At 40.0% G+C, this 18,575-nt stretch overlaps 1 protein-coding gene across 3 annotated transcripts in view; it reads right to left on the reverse strand.

The window, feature by feature from the left end:
* The window catches only part of CDH6 (cadherin 6), a 139,370-nt gene that overhangs the window by 7,105 nt on the left and 113,690 nt on the right, over nt 1-18,575 (reverse strand). For all 3 annotated transcript variants that reach the window (XM_075921411.1, XM_075921412.1, XM_075921413.1), the window contains 7 exons: nt 17,706-17,873; nt 15,635-15,822; nt 12,925-13,178; nt 6,901-7,037; nt 1,883-2,004; nt 962-1,079; nt 615-866 (listed from right to left, as the gene is read on the reverse strand). In XM_075921411.1, the coding sequence (XP_075777526.1) occupies nt 615-866; nt 962-1,079; nt 1,883-2,004; nt 6,901-7,037; nt 12,925-13,178; nt 15,635-15,822; nt 17,706-17,873 (1,239 nt within the window). The remainder of the gene's footprint in view (nt 1-614; nt 867-961; nt 1,080-1,882; nt 2,005-6,900; nt 7,038-12,924; nt 13,179-15,634; nt 15,823-17,705; nt 17,874-18,575) is intronic.

Raw genomic sequence — 18,575 nt, forward strand, 5'->3', positions numbered from 1 at the left:
GCCACTTTTTTTGAAAAAATCCTGTAATCTAGACACACCCTAAGGGACAAAGTGTTCCTGGGTTTGTGTGGAGTGTACTGTACAAGGAATGTACTGTACAAGGAAAGGAAAAGTTATAAGACGAGGTTTTTTCTCTTCCAGCACTACTGTTTTGCAGGGGATAGTCAGAATTTCAGTCCTCATCTGGAAGGGAAAAGGGGTTTCATGCCCCGAAAGCCAGCTAGGGCCTCCCCCTCCGCCTCATTTGTATCTACTAGTGCTGGAAGGAGAACCCCCACTCAATGTTTCTCTAGAACCCCCACAGGTGTCTACTTTAGCATGCTCAGAATCTACAACGCAGTACTGTAAAAGCAGCATGATATACCTGAGGGCTTTGAATTGTATATACCGTTTTGCAGTGCACCTTGTTTAGTCATTCGCATCTGCCCAAAGTTGGTATAAAATGCTACTGCCTATGCAAGTGAAGGATTGAGATCTGGTATTGACTTCCATCTATTGGGCACTGATTTTATAGGCTTTTCTTTTTTACAGAATAATTCAGGAGAGATCTCCTCAATGCGTCTTTAATGTGTAATGCTCCCTCTGCCTCCCTGCAACCCCCACAATTCTATTACCTAGCAATATAATGATGCAGAGAAGAATAGCAATCAAAGCCCCAGTGCTAAGGCCAGTTGGATGGATCAAGGCTTCTGCATTACAAGACTGCATCTTCCCCCGATGGTCACAGGCGCACACTCGGATTGTCACTGTTTCCGTACTGCTCTGGACTGGGTAGTCACTGTCCGATATCACCACAGGCAGGAGATAAGTACTAATTTCATGTCGGTTATATCTGTTTTTTCTGGTAAAGATCCCTGCCGTGTTGTCTGAAAACACAAAGCAAATGGTACAGGAGATCTCAACTGAGTGCTGAAAAAAAACAAAGAATAAATAACTAAATAAAGTCATCCTAGGAATTCACCTCTGTTGTCCTGGACTGTAAAGTTTGAACCACTGGTTGCCTCGGGTGCCAAGGAGAATGAAAACTGATGTCCATTGAAAGAGTCATCCTTATCAACCGCACTTAGGGTCTGTATCAGCTGAAATGATAACAGCAAAATTACTCTACAGTGACTGTGGGCCTGATTCTCATTTACATTGAGGCTGCACGCTCCAGAACTTTTAAGTGGTCTTACAATAGGGGTAGATATAGTTTTCTTCCACTTTAAGGCCCCTGAGGCTGCCAGAGGGGCCTTCCATGAATGAAAACTGGGCGTCTGAATGTATCACCACGCTATCGTACTGCAGCTCAGAGGACTTGGGCAGTGGCACAAAAATTCTCCAGAGTTGCCCTCCCAAAAGGATGGAAAATCCCCAGTGGCAACAAGCTGCAGAAATGACGGCTGAGACAGCAAAGCTGATTAGCCTATTTAGAAATACAAATCCTATTAATTTTAAGCAGGAGTTATACGGCTGAATCCTCTGAATCAAGCAATTGGTCTTGCAGCTGAGAACTAGACCAATGTGGCAGCCTGGAGCTTTTTTAAAAGGCAGGACTTTTGTCCAGACCTGTAACCGTTCTTCAAGAGAGATGATGGAAGCACCATCACAAACAGATGCAGAATCCCATATTCAAGGGAAGAATTGGGAAAGTAATTTATTGCTAGCTCGACACACTACAAGAAGCAACCACATTTAACTATGTAAAACACACTGACACTTCAGATACAAGAATGCTAAATATAATCAGATATGACACAGTCGCTGTTTAATTTAATTTTGCATGGTGACAGTCCATGGCAACACAAAGTACACCTCCTGACGAGGTGATGCACAAAGTAATGCCTAAACAGAATTCATTTTTAATAGGTTTTATATTGTGGAATGCAAAGAATCAACACACCTGTTCTGCCTTTGCATTTTCACAGACAAAGGTTTCGTAAAACATAGCAAATTCTGGGGCATTGTCGTTTACATCCAGAACCTTAATGAACACAGGGACACGACTGCTTTGTTTTGGGTTATCTGCAATGATAAAAACAGAAAGAAAGGGGAAATTGTACAGTGTGTATAAGACTCATTGCTAGGAAGAAAAAGGGCTAAATCCTTACTCATACAGGGCAATGTTGTTCATGCAATCTGTTGGCATCAGTGGGACTAAAGATGAGGTCACTCCTTTAAGCATGTGAATATTATGTGTAAATAGGTCCATGGTATTAGGACCTATTGGATAGATTAGTTGGGTGAGTAGTGAAGGTGTAGGAATGGGCCTCGTGTTTGTTTATGAAGTGCTTTCAAATAAAGTGCTATATAAACACCAACTATTCTTATGACAAAAGGTTTCTGATCTTTTGTGGATTGATCTTTGTTTGCTGCTATTCCAAAGTTTGTACTAAAACACATCAGCTGAGGAACCTAAACCTTATGCAGTAGATTGTTTACTGCTCTCATAGGAGCTGAATAAGGCAGCAAAAGTGATAGACTGAAATATACTCTTAAAAATTCTTGAGTTTAAAATATTTACAGAAATACTGTTTACTTCATAAAAAAGAAGCAATTGGAAAATTCTTATGCATCCAAATCCACTTAAATGATAAAAAAGAAGAGCAAGCAATGAATTCGGCTCTGCTAGTTTTAAAATAATAAATACAATATTTTGTTTTAATGAGAACATCATCACAACCAAAATAAAAATCTGCGACTACAAATTATCATTTATTTTATTGGGATTTCTCCATTTCCTGAATTGGTTTACAAAGACCTGCACTATGCATAATAGTGACCATAGAGACCATGAATCTGAAACAAGGCTCAAATGCAAAAATATTCTAATAAGCCAGATGAATAAAGTACAGCAATTATTGAGCCTTTTGTATATCTAAAAGCATGCACTGGTTCTGGTAGAATTTGATTTTAATAGTCACTTGCTATTTTATTTCTTTATATTCATAACATTAGAACTGCTTGCTCTGTACTGTATTAAACTTAATGATTTGCGCCAAACACTGTGCTTTAAACCTCTACAGTTGCAGCGAAGATAATATGATTAAATTGGATGTAACACTTTTTTTAAATTTAGACCATTGGACTAAATTCATCCCATGTGTAAAATAACACACAGAGTCTGAGAATATAGACTAAGCTGAAATCCACACTAAAATGTAGAGACAAGCGTTAGAATTGGCAAAATCCCAGCTCCTATTTTTAATTTGCATGGCTATGAAGGTTGAACACTAACATATATTTTCTTGGAATTCACCCAAATATATGTGAGGGTTTTCCTAGCAAGCTTAATTATAGTTATTTGGCATGCTGCATTGTATAAATAACTATACAATTTTTTTTTGTTTCTAGTTGTCTCTGAATAAAAAATAATGCAAAATAACAATACAGTAAATAGAAAAAGTTCCATGAAAAGTATATCATTCAAAAGCACACACATTTTCTTCAGAAATACATAACAGGTATGCAGATCCAACATATTTATGCAATCTTCAAGTGTCTCTGCTTTCTTTTCTCCTTCCAAACCCTTGTACATTAATGAATAGGAGGTGTAGCTATTTGTTGACAATCACTTAATTGGTATTAGACTATCCAGTAAACAGTGTTACTGTATTGCATAACGTTAACACATCTCCTTAGTTTTGGATGTAGCTTCAGCCAATCCACAGACTGAAATCCTAGAGCTGGAGATGCTATTCATCTGTAAACAACAGGTCCAAAGGCCCAGATCCTCAGTATTTAAGGGTATGTCTACACTACAAAGTTAGTTCGAACTAACAGACGTTAGTTCGAACTAACTTTCATAGGCGCTACACTAGCGCTCTCTTAGTTCGAATTTAATTCGAACTATCAAAGCGCTTAGTTCGAACTAGGTAATCCTCATTCCACGAGGATTAAGCCTAGTTTGAACTTACTAGATCGAATTATGGGCTGTGTAGCCCCTTAATTCGAACTAGTGGGAGGCTAGCCCTCCCCAGGTTTCTCTGGTGGCCACTCTGGCCAACACCAGGGAAACTCTATTGCCCCCCTCCCGGCCCCGGACCCCTTAAAGGGGCACAGGCTGGCTACGGTGCCCGTGCCAGGTGCAAGCCTGCCAGCACCCAGCCAGCAGACCCTGCACCTGGCACGGATCGAGCCACCCACCCCATGTCCCCCAGCCCTCCCCCTCTTCCCGGGACCAGGCTGGCGGCTCCCGGGAGCTTGCCCGGGACCGCAAGAGGTGGGCACCCGCCTGGGCTAGTGCGGACATCATGGACCTCATCCACGATCTCCGCACTGGGCACAGGAAAGTGGCTGCCTAGGGTAGGAGAGCTGCCAGCCTGGCCACCCAGGAGCAGGAGTGCATGAAAATCAGAGTGGTCCAGTGAGACCCCTGAGCCCTGAGCTTAGAATGTCCGTACTGGGTCAGACCAAAGGTCCATCTAGCCCAGTAGCCTGTCTGCCGACAGCGGCCAACTCTAGGAACCCTGGAGGGGATGGACCGAAACAATGACCAAGCCATTTGTCTCGTGCCATCCCTCTCCAGCGTTCCACAAACCTTGGGCAGGGACACCACTCCTACCCCCTGGCTAATACCACTCCATGGACCCAACCTCCATGACTTGATCTCACTTCCTTTTAAACTCTGTTCTAGTTCTAGCCTTCGCAGCCTCCTGCAGCAAGGAGTTCCACAGGTTAACTATTTGCTTTGGGAAGAACAACTTTCTGTTACTAGTTTGAAGCCTGCTACCCATTCCTTTCCTTTGGTGTCCTCTAGTCCTTCTTTATGGGAACTAATGAAGAACTTTTCTGTATGCACCCTCTCCACCCAACTCCTGCTTTTAGAGACCTCTATCCTGTCCCCTCCCCCCCCGTCTCATCTTTTCTAAGCTGAAAAGTCCCAGTCTCTTTAGCCTCTCTTCATATGGGACCTGTTCCCAACCCCTGATCATTTTAGTTGCCCTCCCCTCTCCCAGCCTCTCTCTTCCCCTCTCGCACCTGCTTTTCCCAGTCTCCCCCAGTTTTGTTCAATAAAGACAGATTTCATTTTTGAACACAATTGTCCTTTATTTTGTACGTCAAGAAGAGGGGCTAGGGAAGGATAAGTGGAAGGAGGTGAGGGAGGAATGGGGCACGAGCTCCCGATGGGGAGGACTGGGCTGGCTCTGCAGGCTTTTGGGGTGGAAGCTCTCCTGCAGCCCCCCTGATTGCCCCCTCTCCCCAGATGGCAGCCTGCGGCAAGTGCAGTCGGGCTGATGGCCGAGTGCTGTGATGTGCCCAGTGTGGGTACTCTGGGCACTCCAAACCAGGACTGCTTTGCAAGCGGGGCACCCCTGAGAACTGTCTGTCCGGGGTGGGGGTCGGGACCCTTTAAGCGCAGCCCTCGGCTAGCCTGAGACAGCATCTCCACGCTCGAAGTCCTCCTCTGATGCCCTGCTGGCACTGCTTCCGGCCATCCTTAAGCCTGGTTCAGGGTCCACTTAATGTGGACATGCTAGTTCGAATTAGCAAAACGCTAATTCAAACTAGTTTTTTAGTCTGGATCCGTTAGTTCGAATTAGCTTAGTTCGAATTAACGTTGTAGTGTAGACGTACCCTAAGTACCTAACTTCTATTGATTTCCATTGCCTAAATATCTTTGACTACCTGGGTCAGAGTGTTTTCAGGGGACTACTCCAAAATTGACACACCCAAGCTTATCGGATATTTTAGAAAATATTGTCCGTAATCATTCTGGACCTCTATGGTTCTCTCCCTCCCTTCCCCCTGTAAAATGAGGATAACTATACTCTGCATTGTAAAGTGTTTCTCGCTATTGGTTTACAAATGGACTGGTAATTGATGTGAAGGGAGTACACTTCAGTGGGAATGTACTTGCTTACACTAATTTGTCTCAATATTTCTTTTAGTTTAGCTCAATGAACTGCATTAGCAATTTGATGGAACAGTCTGTCACTAGCGCCAATTGCTGATTTGCTTTAGTGGGGACTGGGTTGAGGAGTTGTAAAGCTTGCCGCCTTTGAAAGAGTTGGCCCTGCCTTGGAGCCTGGACAGAGATCCTTTTCAGCTACATATCTACATGTGTACGACATATGAGAAAGTAGGGCCTATAGTTGCTTTGTGCCGAGTTAAAAATGAGTGCTTTGAAGCTTGCCAGTGGCATCCAAACTTTTGAACATTTCTACAGCCAGTGATCCATCAATTTCATCATGATTCAATCAAATCCAGCCCTACTGTAAGGGGATTCAACTCCACAGAAATGAACAGGCTTGTACCCACTGATGCCAGTGTTTGCAGCATGCCTCAGGAGGAAAGGAGACATGTAATTAAAATATTAGTACCGAAGGTATGTTTGTTTTGAGATTGCCTCTCCCACCCACAGCTGGTATGCTTCTCTGGCTTTCTAGCTTGCAAAACAACACACACGGTGTCACCAGAGATACAGACTCTCTAAATCTGGGCCTGAAATAATGGAATGGGTTAGTATCTGTGGATCAGAATTTCAAAGGTTTCTATGGGAGTTGGATTTGGCACCTTTTCATTCACATGAAAACTCCTTGGCAGTGCTACAGAACTGATTTTGGCCACACTGTATTTTCCACTAAACTTCTTTGCTGTATACAACTTTTCAGAAGTCAGCAAATCCTACTGTAATTAAAGAATGGCTATGAGCATTTTTCCAGTGAGGTTGATTCAGAAATATAGAAGCATTAACTTTCTGCCTGCTTAGGTACAAAAGTGGTCTCTTCAGAAGCTGTAGCCCTAGAAAAAAGAAAAGGAAGTACAGAGCATCATCTTCAGCCTTTCTTCTTGCTTGATGAGTATTGAGCGAACGCATCCATACAGCCTGACATCTTCCCAGCAGTAGTTTACACACACTCAGCTAGAAGGCTAAATTCATTACATCAGGGACAGTGGTGGTATTTAGGTTTGACTTACTGATCTCTGCTGCTATTACTGTAATGTTGTGCCATAGCAATGTTTCCCGGTCAAGGGGTTTTGAAGTAAATATTGAACCATTTCCAGAATTGATGTTGAATACTCTGTCCATATCAGTATGCCGATCCACAGAATATCTGAAAATACAGAGACCCTCGTTAGAAAAAGGCCTTTACTTTTAATTTCTGTTTTTAAACTGTTTCCTAAGACTAGTCATCAATACCTAGAAAATGAGCTGCCTTTTTGTTTTCAATGAAGACTTTGGCATCTTGATATATTCACACAAAGAGTCTTTTCTGAGCTGTTGGATAATGACATGTTGGAGGGTTTGCTTTAGAGGGTGGGGCATTGTCACTGAATAAATGATTTACTGTAGGATTTATAGACTTCTGAGAAGCATCAAAGGTTTGCCTTTTAATGAGAAATGTGGAGTCTGTATCTTGAAAGATATGACATTCATTTATTTTAAGACTGGATTGACTTTCCCATTATAAATCCAGCCTTCCCCAAATGTACTGGTTAAAAAAATAACCCAGAAAAGATACAAAGATCAGTGTAGTTGATGGTTCATTCCTTGGCAAATGCTATGCAAATGTAAGATCTAGTACATTAAAAGCTAATCCAACTTATTTCCTTGGCAATAGAGATGGATTTGAACACCACTGAACTTTGGGGGCATTAAGAATCTGAATATGGATTTGAATTTCTTACCTAGCCTCTTTCTCTTTTTTTTATTCTGAGCTCAATCTAAACCTCGGAGATGAATGTCCCTGAGGCTTGTGAGAGAGTTCTGACATCTAGATCCAAATGTTGTTGCTCAGATCCATCTCTTGTTGAAATGAAATTGCCACATAACAAAGATGTGGCAGGAAAAATTCCATTCATATCACATTCTGCTCTTGCTCTGGGCTCAGTCATGAGCCAGCCTATATACTTATGCATGTGAATGAAAAGGTCTTACGCTCCTTTGTGGGATACTTGTAACACAGGTCACCACAATCCAAGGAAAGGAACCACAGTGGTATTTCCTCTGCAGTGGAGAAGATAGAGGTATGGAGAGAGTGCGCAGAGCCTTAGCTGAGCCAGCGTGTTAAGGGAAGTAAGTTGTGCCAGGAAAATGGCTGATAAAGTTTACTTCTCTTATAGATTCAGAATTTCCAGCACACAGAAAATGTTGACCTTTCATTTTGATTTGGAATTTCAAAAATTGGAATTTTACAAAGAACAGAAACTCCCTTTTTTATACCAGTGATAGTAAAATGGCCCAGTTTCAGCAAGAATCTTAAGTATGTGCTTAGATTTAAGCCTTTGTTTCCCACCCTACCTCATGCTTACAGTTAGGCATGTGCTTAAGTATACTGCTCAGCTGGGGCTTTAGTGTAGTGGGACACACTGATCATGCTCCTTACTCTAGCAAAACTTCCAGGATTTAGTCCTACATGAGGCACAGTATCTGGGAACAATAGAGAAACCTTTTGTATCCAATTTTTGAGCTTTTCTGAATTTAGCACAGCCATCACACTAAGGCTTCCTTCAGTATATTCATATTTATTATTTCAAAATATGTCCCAAGTCTCTACACATATTAGGTAGTTTGTACAGCAGGAGGTTAAACTCAATACAACAATAATAGAGAACACAGTGTCTTGATAAAATACTAATTTTATTTCTTCATAGCCAAGCAAAAATACATTCAAGACCAGTGCAGTTACAAATGTATTCTAATTATGCCATTAACCCTGACCTAGAAGTTTGTTTTTAATAAGCTAGACTGTCATTTCTGTCTCTCAGTTTACATAAGCCTGGGTCTCTTTTGATCAGGAACTGCTAATTATGTGGAATTGGTGGTGATATTCTGATTTATGGATCATAACCTACTATGAATTAAGCAGACAACATCAAACTCATTTTTACATTTATTTAATGAAATTACTGATGTGTATATGTCATGTTTCAGGATTTTAAACCCTTCAAACTGTGAGTAACTGACAAGTTAGAAGGTTAATGAATATATGTATATTCCACTGTACCCTTAAACATACATGTTGGGAGGAAGATGGAGAGAAATACCAATATATGCAAATAAACTGTCAGTAAAATAAACAAAATAAAGTCTTGCATTTATTTGCAGATTATTTTAGATAAATCAGCCACAGCACGGAGGCATTCCCAATACATGATGAACTACATTATGCCTCTGAGGCGTTACAACAGCAAAAAACTCAATCAGAGATTTAAAGAAAGATCCGATAATGCATGAAGCTGCACAATTTATTTATTTTTTATATGGGAAGAATTCAGAGGTACAAAATATTATTTCTTTTTATTCTTACTGTAAGCACTATGGAAACAACACATTTCCACTAACAACTGGTTGATGGAATGTTACGTAATACTATCATGATTTTCTGTGTATCAGTATTGGAATAGCTATGCATACATTAAAGGTATAATTTTGTCCTTTCAAAATGTAATGCAGCTAGCACACCTATTGGTTAGGTCTAGGCTGATGAAAGTTCACTTCTTCAGTTTTCTTTTGCTTTATTTCTATTGCTTTATTGCCCCCCCCTTGAGGGCAGGGGGCTGGACTCGATGACCTCTCGAGGTCCCTTCCAGTCCTATGATTCTATGATTCTATGATTGTCTTCTGATACTCAACAGCTTGCTGTCTAATGCAACCACAAGTCAAGCAGATTTGTGGGTCAGGAAGGTATGTGTGTGAATTTTTCATAATGCATTTTCATTACGATATGATGAAGGATTCTGTAATGGAAAATCAAAGAGTCTTTCAGCTAACTGAGTTAGGGCTCATTTTATTTAAAAGGGAAAATTCTGCACTCAGATGGGGAAAATGTAAGCTTTTCACTGTAACATCAAGTGTCTGCAGATTTTATTTCTGACTGTCAAGGGCAATTGACAAGAAAGTGACAAGTCATACACATACAGTAAAATTGCATCCTCCCCCAACTCAAAGTGGAAGTCAGATTTAGCATCTATACTTGTGATGGGGAAAAAATCACCCTGTCAAAAATATGGAACCTCATCCTGTCCTCCCACATCCTGGGAGATCCCACAAGATATCAGTGCCATAAAAGCCCCATTAGGATCACTCCTTACTGACAGTCCCACATTTCTTAGGCTAGTGGTTCTTTGGTTTCCTCTTCCTCCCTTGCTCTTCTTTTTGTTCCTCCCTCATTTCCTTCCAGTGTCTCATTCTCTTCTTCATTTCTCTTTTTCCTCTTGTTGTTTTCAGTTCAGACAAATCAGTAAGATGTTTAGTGATTTTCATTACCCTATTCTCTAATAAGGGGATACCCTACCTTTGCAAATTAAATGCTCTTTCATCTACATAACAGTCACCAGGAGCTGCACTGTAAATTTAAATATTTCCCTTTGATATTTTCAATCCATTGTTATATTTGCACATAGTATTAGTGGGTCAGGCCCTCTGCTGGCACGAGCCAATTCTCCTTCTGCAGGCTCTGCTATGGAACAAATCATGGTTTGGCTTGCCAGGGCATGCATGGGAGTGAGGACATTTCTACCCCTTTATGCAAGTTATCCATGCCACAGAGTTACAAGAATGGTTTATAAAACAGTTATGTTTCAGTTATAGATAGAGCTCAAAACTATGCAGCATAATTCCTGGTGTTTGTAGGGCAAATATAACTTGGTGGTGTGTGCTGCAAATGGCTTTGTACGTGAAGCACTTAACATACAGCAAGGAGAGTCCACAGAAGCACTACCACAGGGTGGGAGATGATTAGAGGAGATGGGGACTGGGTGGGTTCTTCCACAAGCCAGTAAGTCTGTCTGCTGACATGCTGGAGAACATACACTGTGTCAGGTACAGACCCAGTGCAGTGTATTTCTCCCAGGGGTCTTCCAGGACCAGCACAACAGTGCACTGCCCCTTACAACAGGCAGAGTGTATTGTTACATTGTAGCTTTCTTGAAGCTTGTATACTGTAAGATTTCATAAACCAAAATACACCTTTATTTTAAAAAATGGATCAGCAACATGGTATTAGAGGGTTTGGCACAATGGTGACGGAGGACAAAGGGCCTGTGTAGTACCATTCTTTCATCATGAGGTGGTGCTGATTACAATTTTTTTCTCTAGTACATTTTTATTTTTGTCTTCATTTACCTTGTCACTTTATTCTCCTTGGACAAAATTCAGAAAAAAAATTAGAATTGCAATTAGAATTGCAAATTACAGAGAAGGGCAACAAATATCCTATGGGATATGGAACAGCTTCTGTATGAGGAGAGAATTAAAACAAAAGGTGACTGTTCAGCTTGGAAAAGAAAGAACTGAAGTAGGATATGATAGTGATATATAAAATCATGATTGGTGCAGAGAAAGTGAATAAGAGACTTGTTATTTATCTTCTTGTGCAACACAAGAATCAGGGGTCAACCTATGAAATCAATAGGCAGTAGGTTTAAAACAAACATAAGGAAGTACTTCTTCACGCAATACTGGGCAATTCATTGCCAGGGAATGTTGTGAAGGCTAAATGTATAACTGGGGTCAAAAGAGCATTAGTGATAGTTTCATGGTGAAGAGTTCCATCAGTGGCTATTAGCTAAGATTGTCAGGGATGTGGAAACTCCATGCTCTCAGTGCACCTAAGCCTCTGACTGTCAGATGCTGAAACTTGATGACAAGAGCTTGATCGCTTGATAATAGCCCAGCTATGGTTACTCTCTCTCTGAAGCATCTGGCACTGGCCACTGGATACTGAGCTAGATGAACCATTGGTCTGACCTAGTATGACTGTTGCTATGTAAAATTTGTCATATAATAGGAAGGATTGTCTGGGTGGTTAAAACAAGTGTGGGAATTAGCCTCAGACATAATTACTATTTTACCATATTATTATTTATTCATATTGCAATAGTACCTAGGAACTCCAATGCAAAGCAGGATCCCCTTGTGCTGGGTGCTGTATAAACACAGAACAAAAAGATCTCACAATCTCTTTTGCCTTAGTTTTCTCATCAGTAAAATGGAGAAAATATTTACCTCTCTCACAAGGTTGGCTGAAACTTATTAATATTTTAAAAGTACTCTGAGATGTGTGACTGGATGGTACTAGTAGAAGTACAGTGTATTATCCATAAACTTTAATTTTATAACCTCTTCTTTTATTTCCCTGACAGTTTTAGGAAAATATTGAATGTTCCCACCCATGATAGCTATAAAATCAACATGCGCTTATATTTTAAATGCTGGTGCCAATGTACCTTGCTATAGCCTGTAACTACAGAACATCTTTTCTATGACCCATCCCGACTGGTGACATATTATAATGAACTAACAAGAGCGTGTCACTTTGAAATATTCCTCTCTTGTCACATGTAATATAAGAGTCTGATACATTTTTAAAAACTGATCTCTTTTCTTAAAAAGACCTTCATAGTATAAACTACTACTCTATAGTTGTATTCTTGTTCATACCATGTAATGGTTCATGAAGAACAGAGGCTCAGCTTTAATGACTCTGAATTTCAAATTTCCTCTAGTATTCAATAGCCTAGTGACTTACATAATTTACAACATCTGTGAGGCTGATTGCAAACTTATGTACTAAAGTGAATAACATCACTGCCGTGAACTGAATTGAGTGGATATAAATGGGGTCAAATTCTGTGACATTATGTAAATCTAAGTTTGTACACATAGTGTACCAGAACTATTCAGTTTTGCCTTTCTGCAACTGGAAAATGGAATTGTGGTATCCTTTAAAATTTCTCTTTTTGTCAGTTAGTGTAGCTAAATCTTACAGAGCAATAAGTAGTTATGAAATCAACTGAAATACAAATCAAGTGTTATGTAATGAGCATGCACACACGTCCATGTATATACAATGTGTGCATGATTAATGCCATGTACAGTATATAACAAAACACTTGATTATTAAAGGCAATGTTTTTCGCATGCAGATGTTCACATTAGAAACAAATGTAAAGAATTAAAAAAAACAGCAACAGTAAGCTGAAATAGTCTATGCTTACTTGACAGGATTTTTCGCAACATCAGGATCTTGAGCTGTTACAGTTCCTATAACGCTGTTTATGTGCACATCTTCTTTCACTTCCAATATGTATGCTGGTCGGCTGAACATGGGGGGTTCATCCACATCCTCCACCAGAATTCTGACTGTAGTGGAGTCCTTGAATGGTCCCAAGTAGAGGAATCGGGGATCCACATGGGTGTTGGTAGCCTCTACTTTTAGAGTATACAGCTTTTTCTTTTCAAAATCTAAAGCCTTGTAAAATAAATAAGAATCGTGAAACAAAACCCGATGAGACCAATCATTTAAAGCCACTTCAGGCAGCATATAAATATATCAAATGAATTGCTGATGTACTGAAGAGGGTTTTGAGAGTTCAAGGATGGGCCCCCTCCCCCACTTCTTAACATTCTATTACTAGACAAAAGGGGAAGGTTGGTATGAGGTGCTTTTATTAATCCCTGCTACTTCTGGAGGCATGCTATGCCTGAGACTCATAAAATTGTAGGTCAAGCCAATACAGAACACTGACATCCTACCGGGTTGTGCCAGCTGTCAGGTATTTTCCATTCGATTCCAGGAGGATGCCCCTGACTCTCATCACCGATTAATGGTTTCTCTGTCTCTCTCACATGTACCCAAACACCCTTCTCAAATTAAACTCTTCAGGAGCAGTGAATGTGTCTTGCTTCATGTTTGTATAAGGCCCACCAGAAGGGAGCCATGATCTTGATGAGGATCTCAGACTACTACCACTGGACAAATATTGTAACATATGATGATAATACTGCACAATATATAGTTGTACCTCATTATTTTTATTATGGTAGCTCACAAAAGTCCCAGGCCATGTCTACACGAGGAGATTAGTCCAAATTTATGAAGTTAGACTTCTGGGCACCTGATTTTACAAATTCTAAGTTCTGTGTCCTTATTACAGGGAAGAATCAAATGTAGATCAAGGCAGGCTCCGTTAATGTGGATGCACTACCTCAGAGCCACAGGAAGCTCTCTGGAGACTGGGGGGGCCTCATGGAGGCCAATTAATTCGAATTAGTGGCACTAGAGCATCCACAGTAATGATATTTTGAACCTAAACGTTCAGGAATAGTGTTATTCCTCAGGAAAAGCAGGTCTACAGAGTTTGCATTCCGTGGCCCCTTATTCTGGAATAATGAGCTTGGTAGTGTGGACACATCGCTTACAAATTCAACCTTGGGAGGCTAATTTCGGACTAAGGTCCCAGTGTAGGCCAGGTCCCAGTCAGGTTGTGGCACACCGTGTTAGAAGTTGGGAGTGGACACAGTCTTGCCCTGAAACACTTAGTATCTAAGCATCAGATTGTTGGTATAAATAAGTATAGTTCCACTGAAATCTCCAGAAGTAACCAGTTGAAGCAATAGCATAGTGCTGATTTGTTCAAGCTGAGAATCTAGCTTTGAATATTTGTCAGGAACAGTACACTTCATATACATTCTTTTGTCAAATTAATTTGCCTCTGGATCATTCTTGATATGAGACATAATTATTGGAAAACAAATTCCTTAATCTGGAACAGCTTCACCATATTTACTGTTTTTTCCCTCCTGCTCCTCACATACCACAGACTCAGGGCAAAAGTCTTTGTGAGAGTGCAGTGCTAAAAAAATTGGCTGCTTATTACTGAAATGTAACACTGTGTCATGTGGTGGCATAAGTGATTTAGGGTGACTGATCAAATGGAGTATCATGCTATGCAATTCGAATGCCTTAAAATTACCAAAGAAACAATATTTGGGGGACCATGCGGGTGCACACAGCAACTTCCGCAGAAAGTAGTCATCCCATTTTTTTTTCCATTTTGTTTAACAAGACTAACAGAAACAAAGCTGCTGTCTGAAACAGATAGTGTCATGAATAGAATGAGATTGATATCAGTGATCAGCCGCTAAATGGCATTTCTTAAGGGACATGTAATGACGGGTGTCATCCTGATATTAACAAGCAAAGTGCATGTTTTGAAAATTCACAAAATGTCTATTTCATGTTGAATGAACTTGAACTGATAGAAGTTGGTATCTGTAACCTTATCGAGCTTGCCTGATAACTCTCTAAAAACACGATCATCCAAATCCTTTCTGACAGCCAAAGTGCAATCTATTAGATGATGGATATTGTAATCTAATAAGGCACTGTGATTTTTTAAAAAAGAAACCTGAATGTACACTAATGGGATTATTAATTAAATTATATGCAAAATGTACAGCAATAAATAATGTGCTTTGATTTATAAAAGCCTATATAATTCAACGCCTTTCAAGAGGTCAAAGATAATTTAAATAGGAAAAAGGGACCCCGATTATTTCTGTTGGCTACCCTGGACCTTTCCTAATAAGTAGAGCAAATGTTTGGGGACAAAAAGCACAACGTGAAGATACCTTCTTCAGCTTTTGCGATGTAGAACTTTCTCTTTGGCCTGTTCCACTTTATGAGCTAAATGCTGGGCCTTCCCATTCAAAATCTGTGTAAGCAGGCTTTGTGAAGGGGTTCTAAGAGGAAATGGGACTGGGGAAGGGTGGGAAGAGGAAGGAACCTTAACTGATTTGGTAAAAGGGACTTTGAATGGAACATTTAAGGGAAATTCCTAATAAATAATGTGTTAACTGCATGACAAAGTAAACATATATCACATAAGGCTCTTAAAGGGACTCTAAATTTATTAAAATGCACACCTTTTTGACTGTTACAATTCCCTCCTGTGTGTCCTTGTCAGTCATAATCCCAAACATGTCTGAGCCATCTCCTTCAGTGATGCTATATTCGATCTCAGCATTTTCACCCACATCAGCATCATTTGCTTTTATCCTGCCAATTGGTGATTCAGGTGGAGCAGACTCAGGTGTTTTGAACTGGTATGTGCCTACAGGAAATGAGAAAGATGATTCTGTCATCCAGGACCATAGTATATTGGAATCTATATATAAAAGCGGCATTTGCTTGTGAGACAGAGACGCAGTAATATTCTGATCAGTAGATTTAAATAGTTGCTGATCTCCAGGCCTTTAGCAAGAAATAAACTTCACCCTATGTCTTAGTTTCATAAAAATACATCTTTTGACAATGAACATTTATTTTTCTACTTGCAAGTGATGTCAGAAATGTATGATCTTTTCAGACATTATTTTGGGTTCCTTTTGGCCAGCTGAAGATAGAATAGGAACAGAAAACCCCCCAGCAACTTCTAGATGTGAAAAGAAGCACAAAAATATAGAGAACTGCCAGTAGCCTGTGTGATACAGTGACATTAAAATCGAATCCAGGCCAGTCCTTTGTGCAAATGTGCCGCACTGCAAACTGCGCCTAAAACACCTAAGAGAAGTTACTTGTGAAATTGGGAATGCATTGATGTAGCACTGATTCAGACATTAGAGATGCCGATGTGCAAAGGTGTGCCATAGACATTATGGGGCAGAGTTATATTTGAACTTAAGAGCACCAAGTTAAATGAGAGCTGCTGACCCACAGCTAAAGGCACACTTTGGTCCTAAACAACAAGTTGCTTTCAATAACATTTTTGTTGACTTAATAGTCAAAACTTTCAAATTTCTCTGATAGTATCTAGAGTTAATTCCTCAAATAGCTGCTCCTGCTCTTGGCTCAAATGGCAAAGGTTAGGTAAAGCAAAAAAAAAAAAAAAAAAAAAAAAAAAGGGAGATTTTTGAATCAGTTTATGCTCATAATCAGTCAATAATACTGTACAAAGGAATGTTTCTTCTAAGGGCTTGTCTAGGTAGTGGGGTAATGCACTTTATGGTGGTGTAATTTCTAAAGCACACAACTGTGTTGCATATTAAGGCTACATCTACAATACAAGGTTTTTGTGCAGAAACCGGCAGAGCATCCACACCACAAGTGTACTTTTGTGCAAGAAAACTGAAAGATCAGAGGGCTTTTTCCAGTAGACTTATTCCTCTCACCATAAGGAATAACTCCTTTTTGCGCTACAGCTCTTGAGCAAAAAGGCAGGTGTGGACGCTCTTTCTTGCGCAAGAAACCCCAAACGGAAAAAGCACAGGTGCTCTGATGGCCATTCTGTGAATGGCCATCAGAGCTTTCTTGCACAAGAGAATCCACGCAGTGTGGACGCTGTCTTGCGCAAAAGCACATCGCTTTTGTGATGCACTTTGAGGTCTGGACGTGCTTTTGTGCAACAAGTTTTTGCGCAAAAACTCTTGCGCAAAAGGCTTCTTCTGCAAAAACCCTGCAGTGTAGACAAAGCCTAATTGATAGTGTAGACATGCTGGTACACACTAACAGTTTCCTAGTGCACTTTCACGTAATACTATTTCAAGTAGCCCAATGTAAAAGCACACCACAGCAGGGAAATTCCACTGATTTAAGTGGAATTACTCCAGGGATAGATTTGACTCATTAAATTAATATTGTTCAAAAAAGTTAGTAGAACAGAGCAGAAAAATGTGCTAAAATAATTGCAGACACATGGTAACACAAAGTGTATGTCAGGAGGACCCCAGAAGTACTGTTTAATGAGAAGAAAAAAAAAAGGATGGTTTCTGTATCATAATGCTCATATCAGATGAGCTCTAGCAGTGAAAACATTACAAAAATATTTTCTATCCACTGGAGTTAAGCACTAGTATCAAGACACTGCTCTCTCTCTCTCTCGGAAGCCCTATACTCAGTAGGCAACAGTTTAGGACAGCAGAAATAACTGAGAAGAAAAAAATCAATTTCTCTCTAAACTCCCTTGAAGATTTTCAAAGAAATAAAAATGTTCCATACTTTGTGGGAATCGCGGTGGGTTGTCATTGACATCAGTCAATGTGATGTTCACTGTGGTAGTTCCTGAGAGTCCACCCATCTGGCCACCCATGTCCTTGGCTTGTATGACCACTTGGTACTGCTCCCTGTTTTCTCGGTCCATGTTGAGCAAAGCAGTTTTGATAATGCCTGGAAAGATGAGAAATAAGGAGGGGAACATAGCTGGTAGTGTACTGCTTTTGACAGAAATGATTATTAAAAAAAAAAAAGACTCTCTTTGTGTACTCAGTAAACTTTGCCCAGTATAAATATTTACTGTTACAAGATTGCACATTAAATTACTGACTTGTCATACAGTACCTCAAGCTGCTGCCTGTGTGACAGACACAATATTAACAACATCCCCAGAAAGATGTTAAAGTGATTTGCATGAATTGTTATTTTATATGACTATTTATCCCTCTTTAACTCAGTGTGAAAGTCTCTTGTTGAACTGGAAGAAGGGTTGTCTCTCATTATAAGGTACGTCAGTTATTTTCCACATCCCATCAACTTTTATTTTGACAGACATGGTAAAAACACGCAAACTTCAGCAAGGCATCATTAAGAGGCAGAACAGCAACACTAAATGGCAGGGAAATTAATTATGAAAGCAGTAAGCACCCAAGCATACACTATCTATTTCTATTTATACAGTGATTGAAATGCTCCTCCTAAAAACTTTCTTATTCATAAGTATAAATGTCAGTTAGGCACCTAACTCCCACTGAAATTCAGTCGTTTCTATTTATAATAAAGTGAAATGTTTATATTTATCTGTGCAGACACCAACTCAAAGCAACACTAGACTCTGCCAGAACAACAGATGCAAAACCTGCAGGTAGATCTTCT

Source organism: Pelodiscus sinensis, chromosome 2 (genome assembly GCF_049634645.1).
Source record: "Pelodiscus sinensis isolate JC-2024 chromosome 2, ASM4963464v1, whole genome shotgun sequence".
NCBI lineage: Eukaryota > Metazoa > Chordata > Testudines > Trionychidae > Pelodiscus > Pelodiscus sinensis.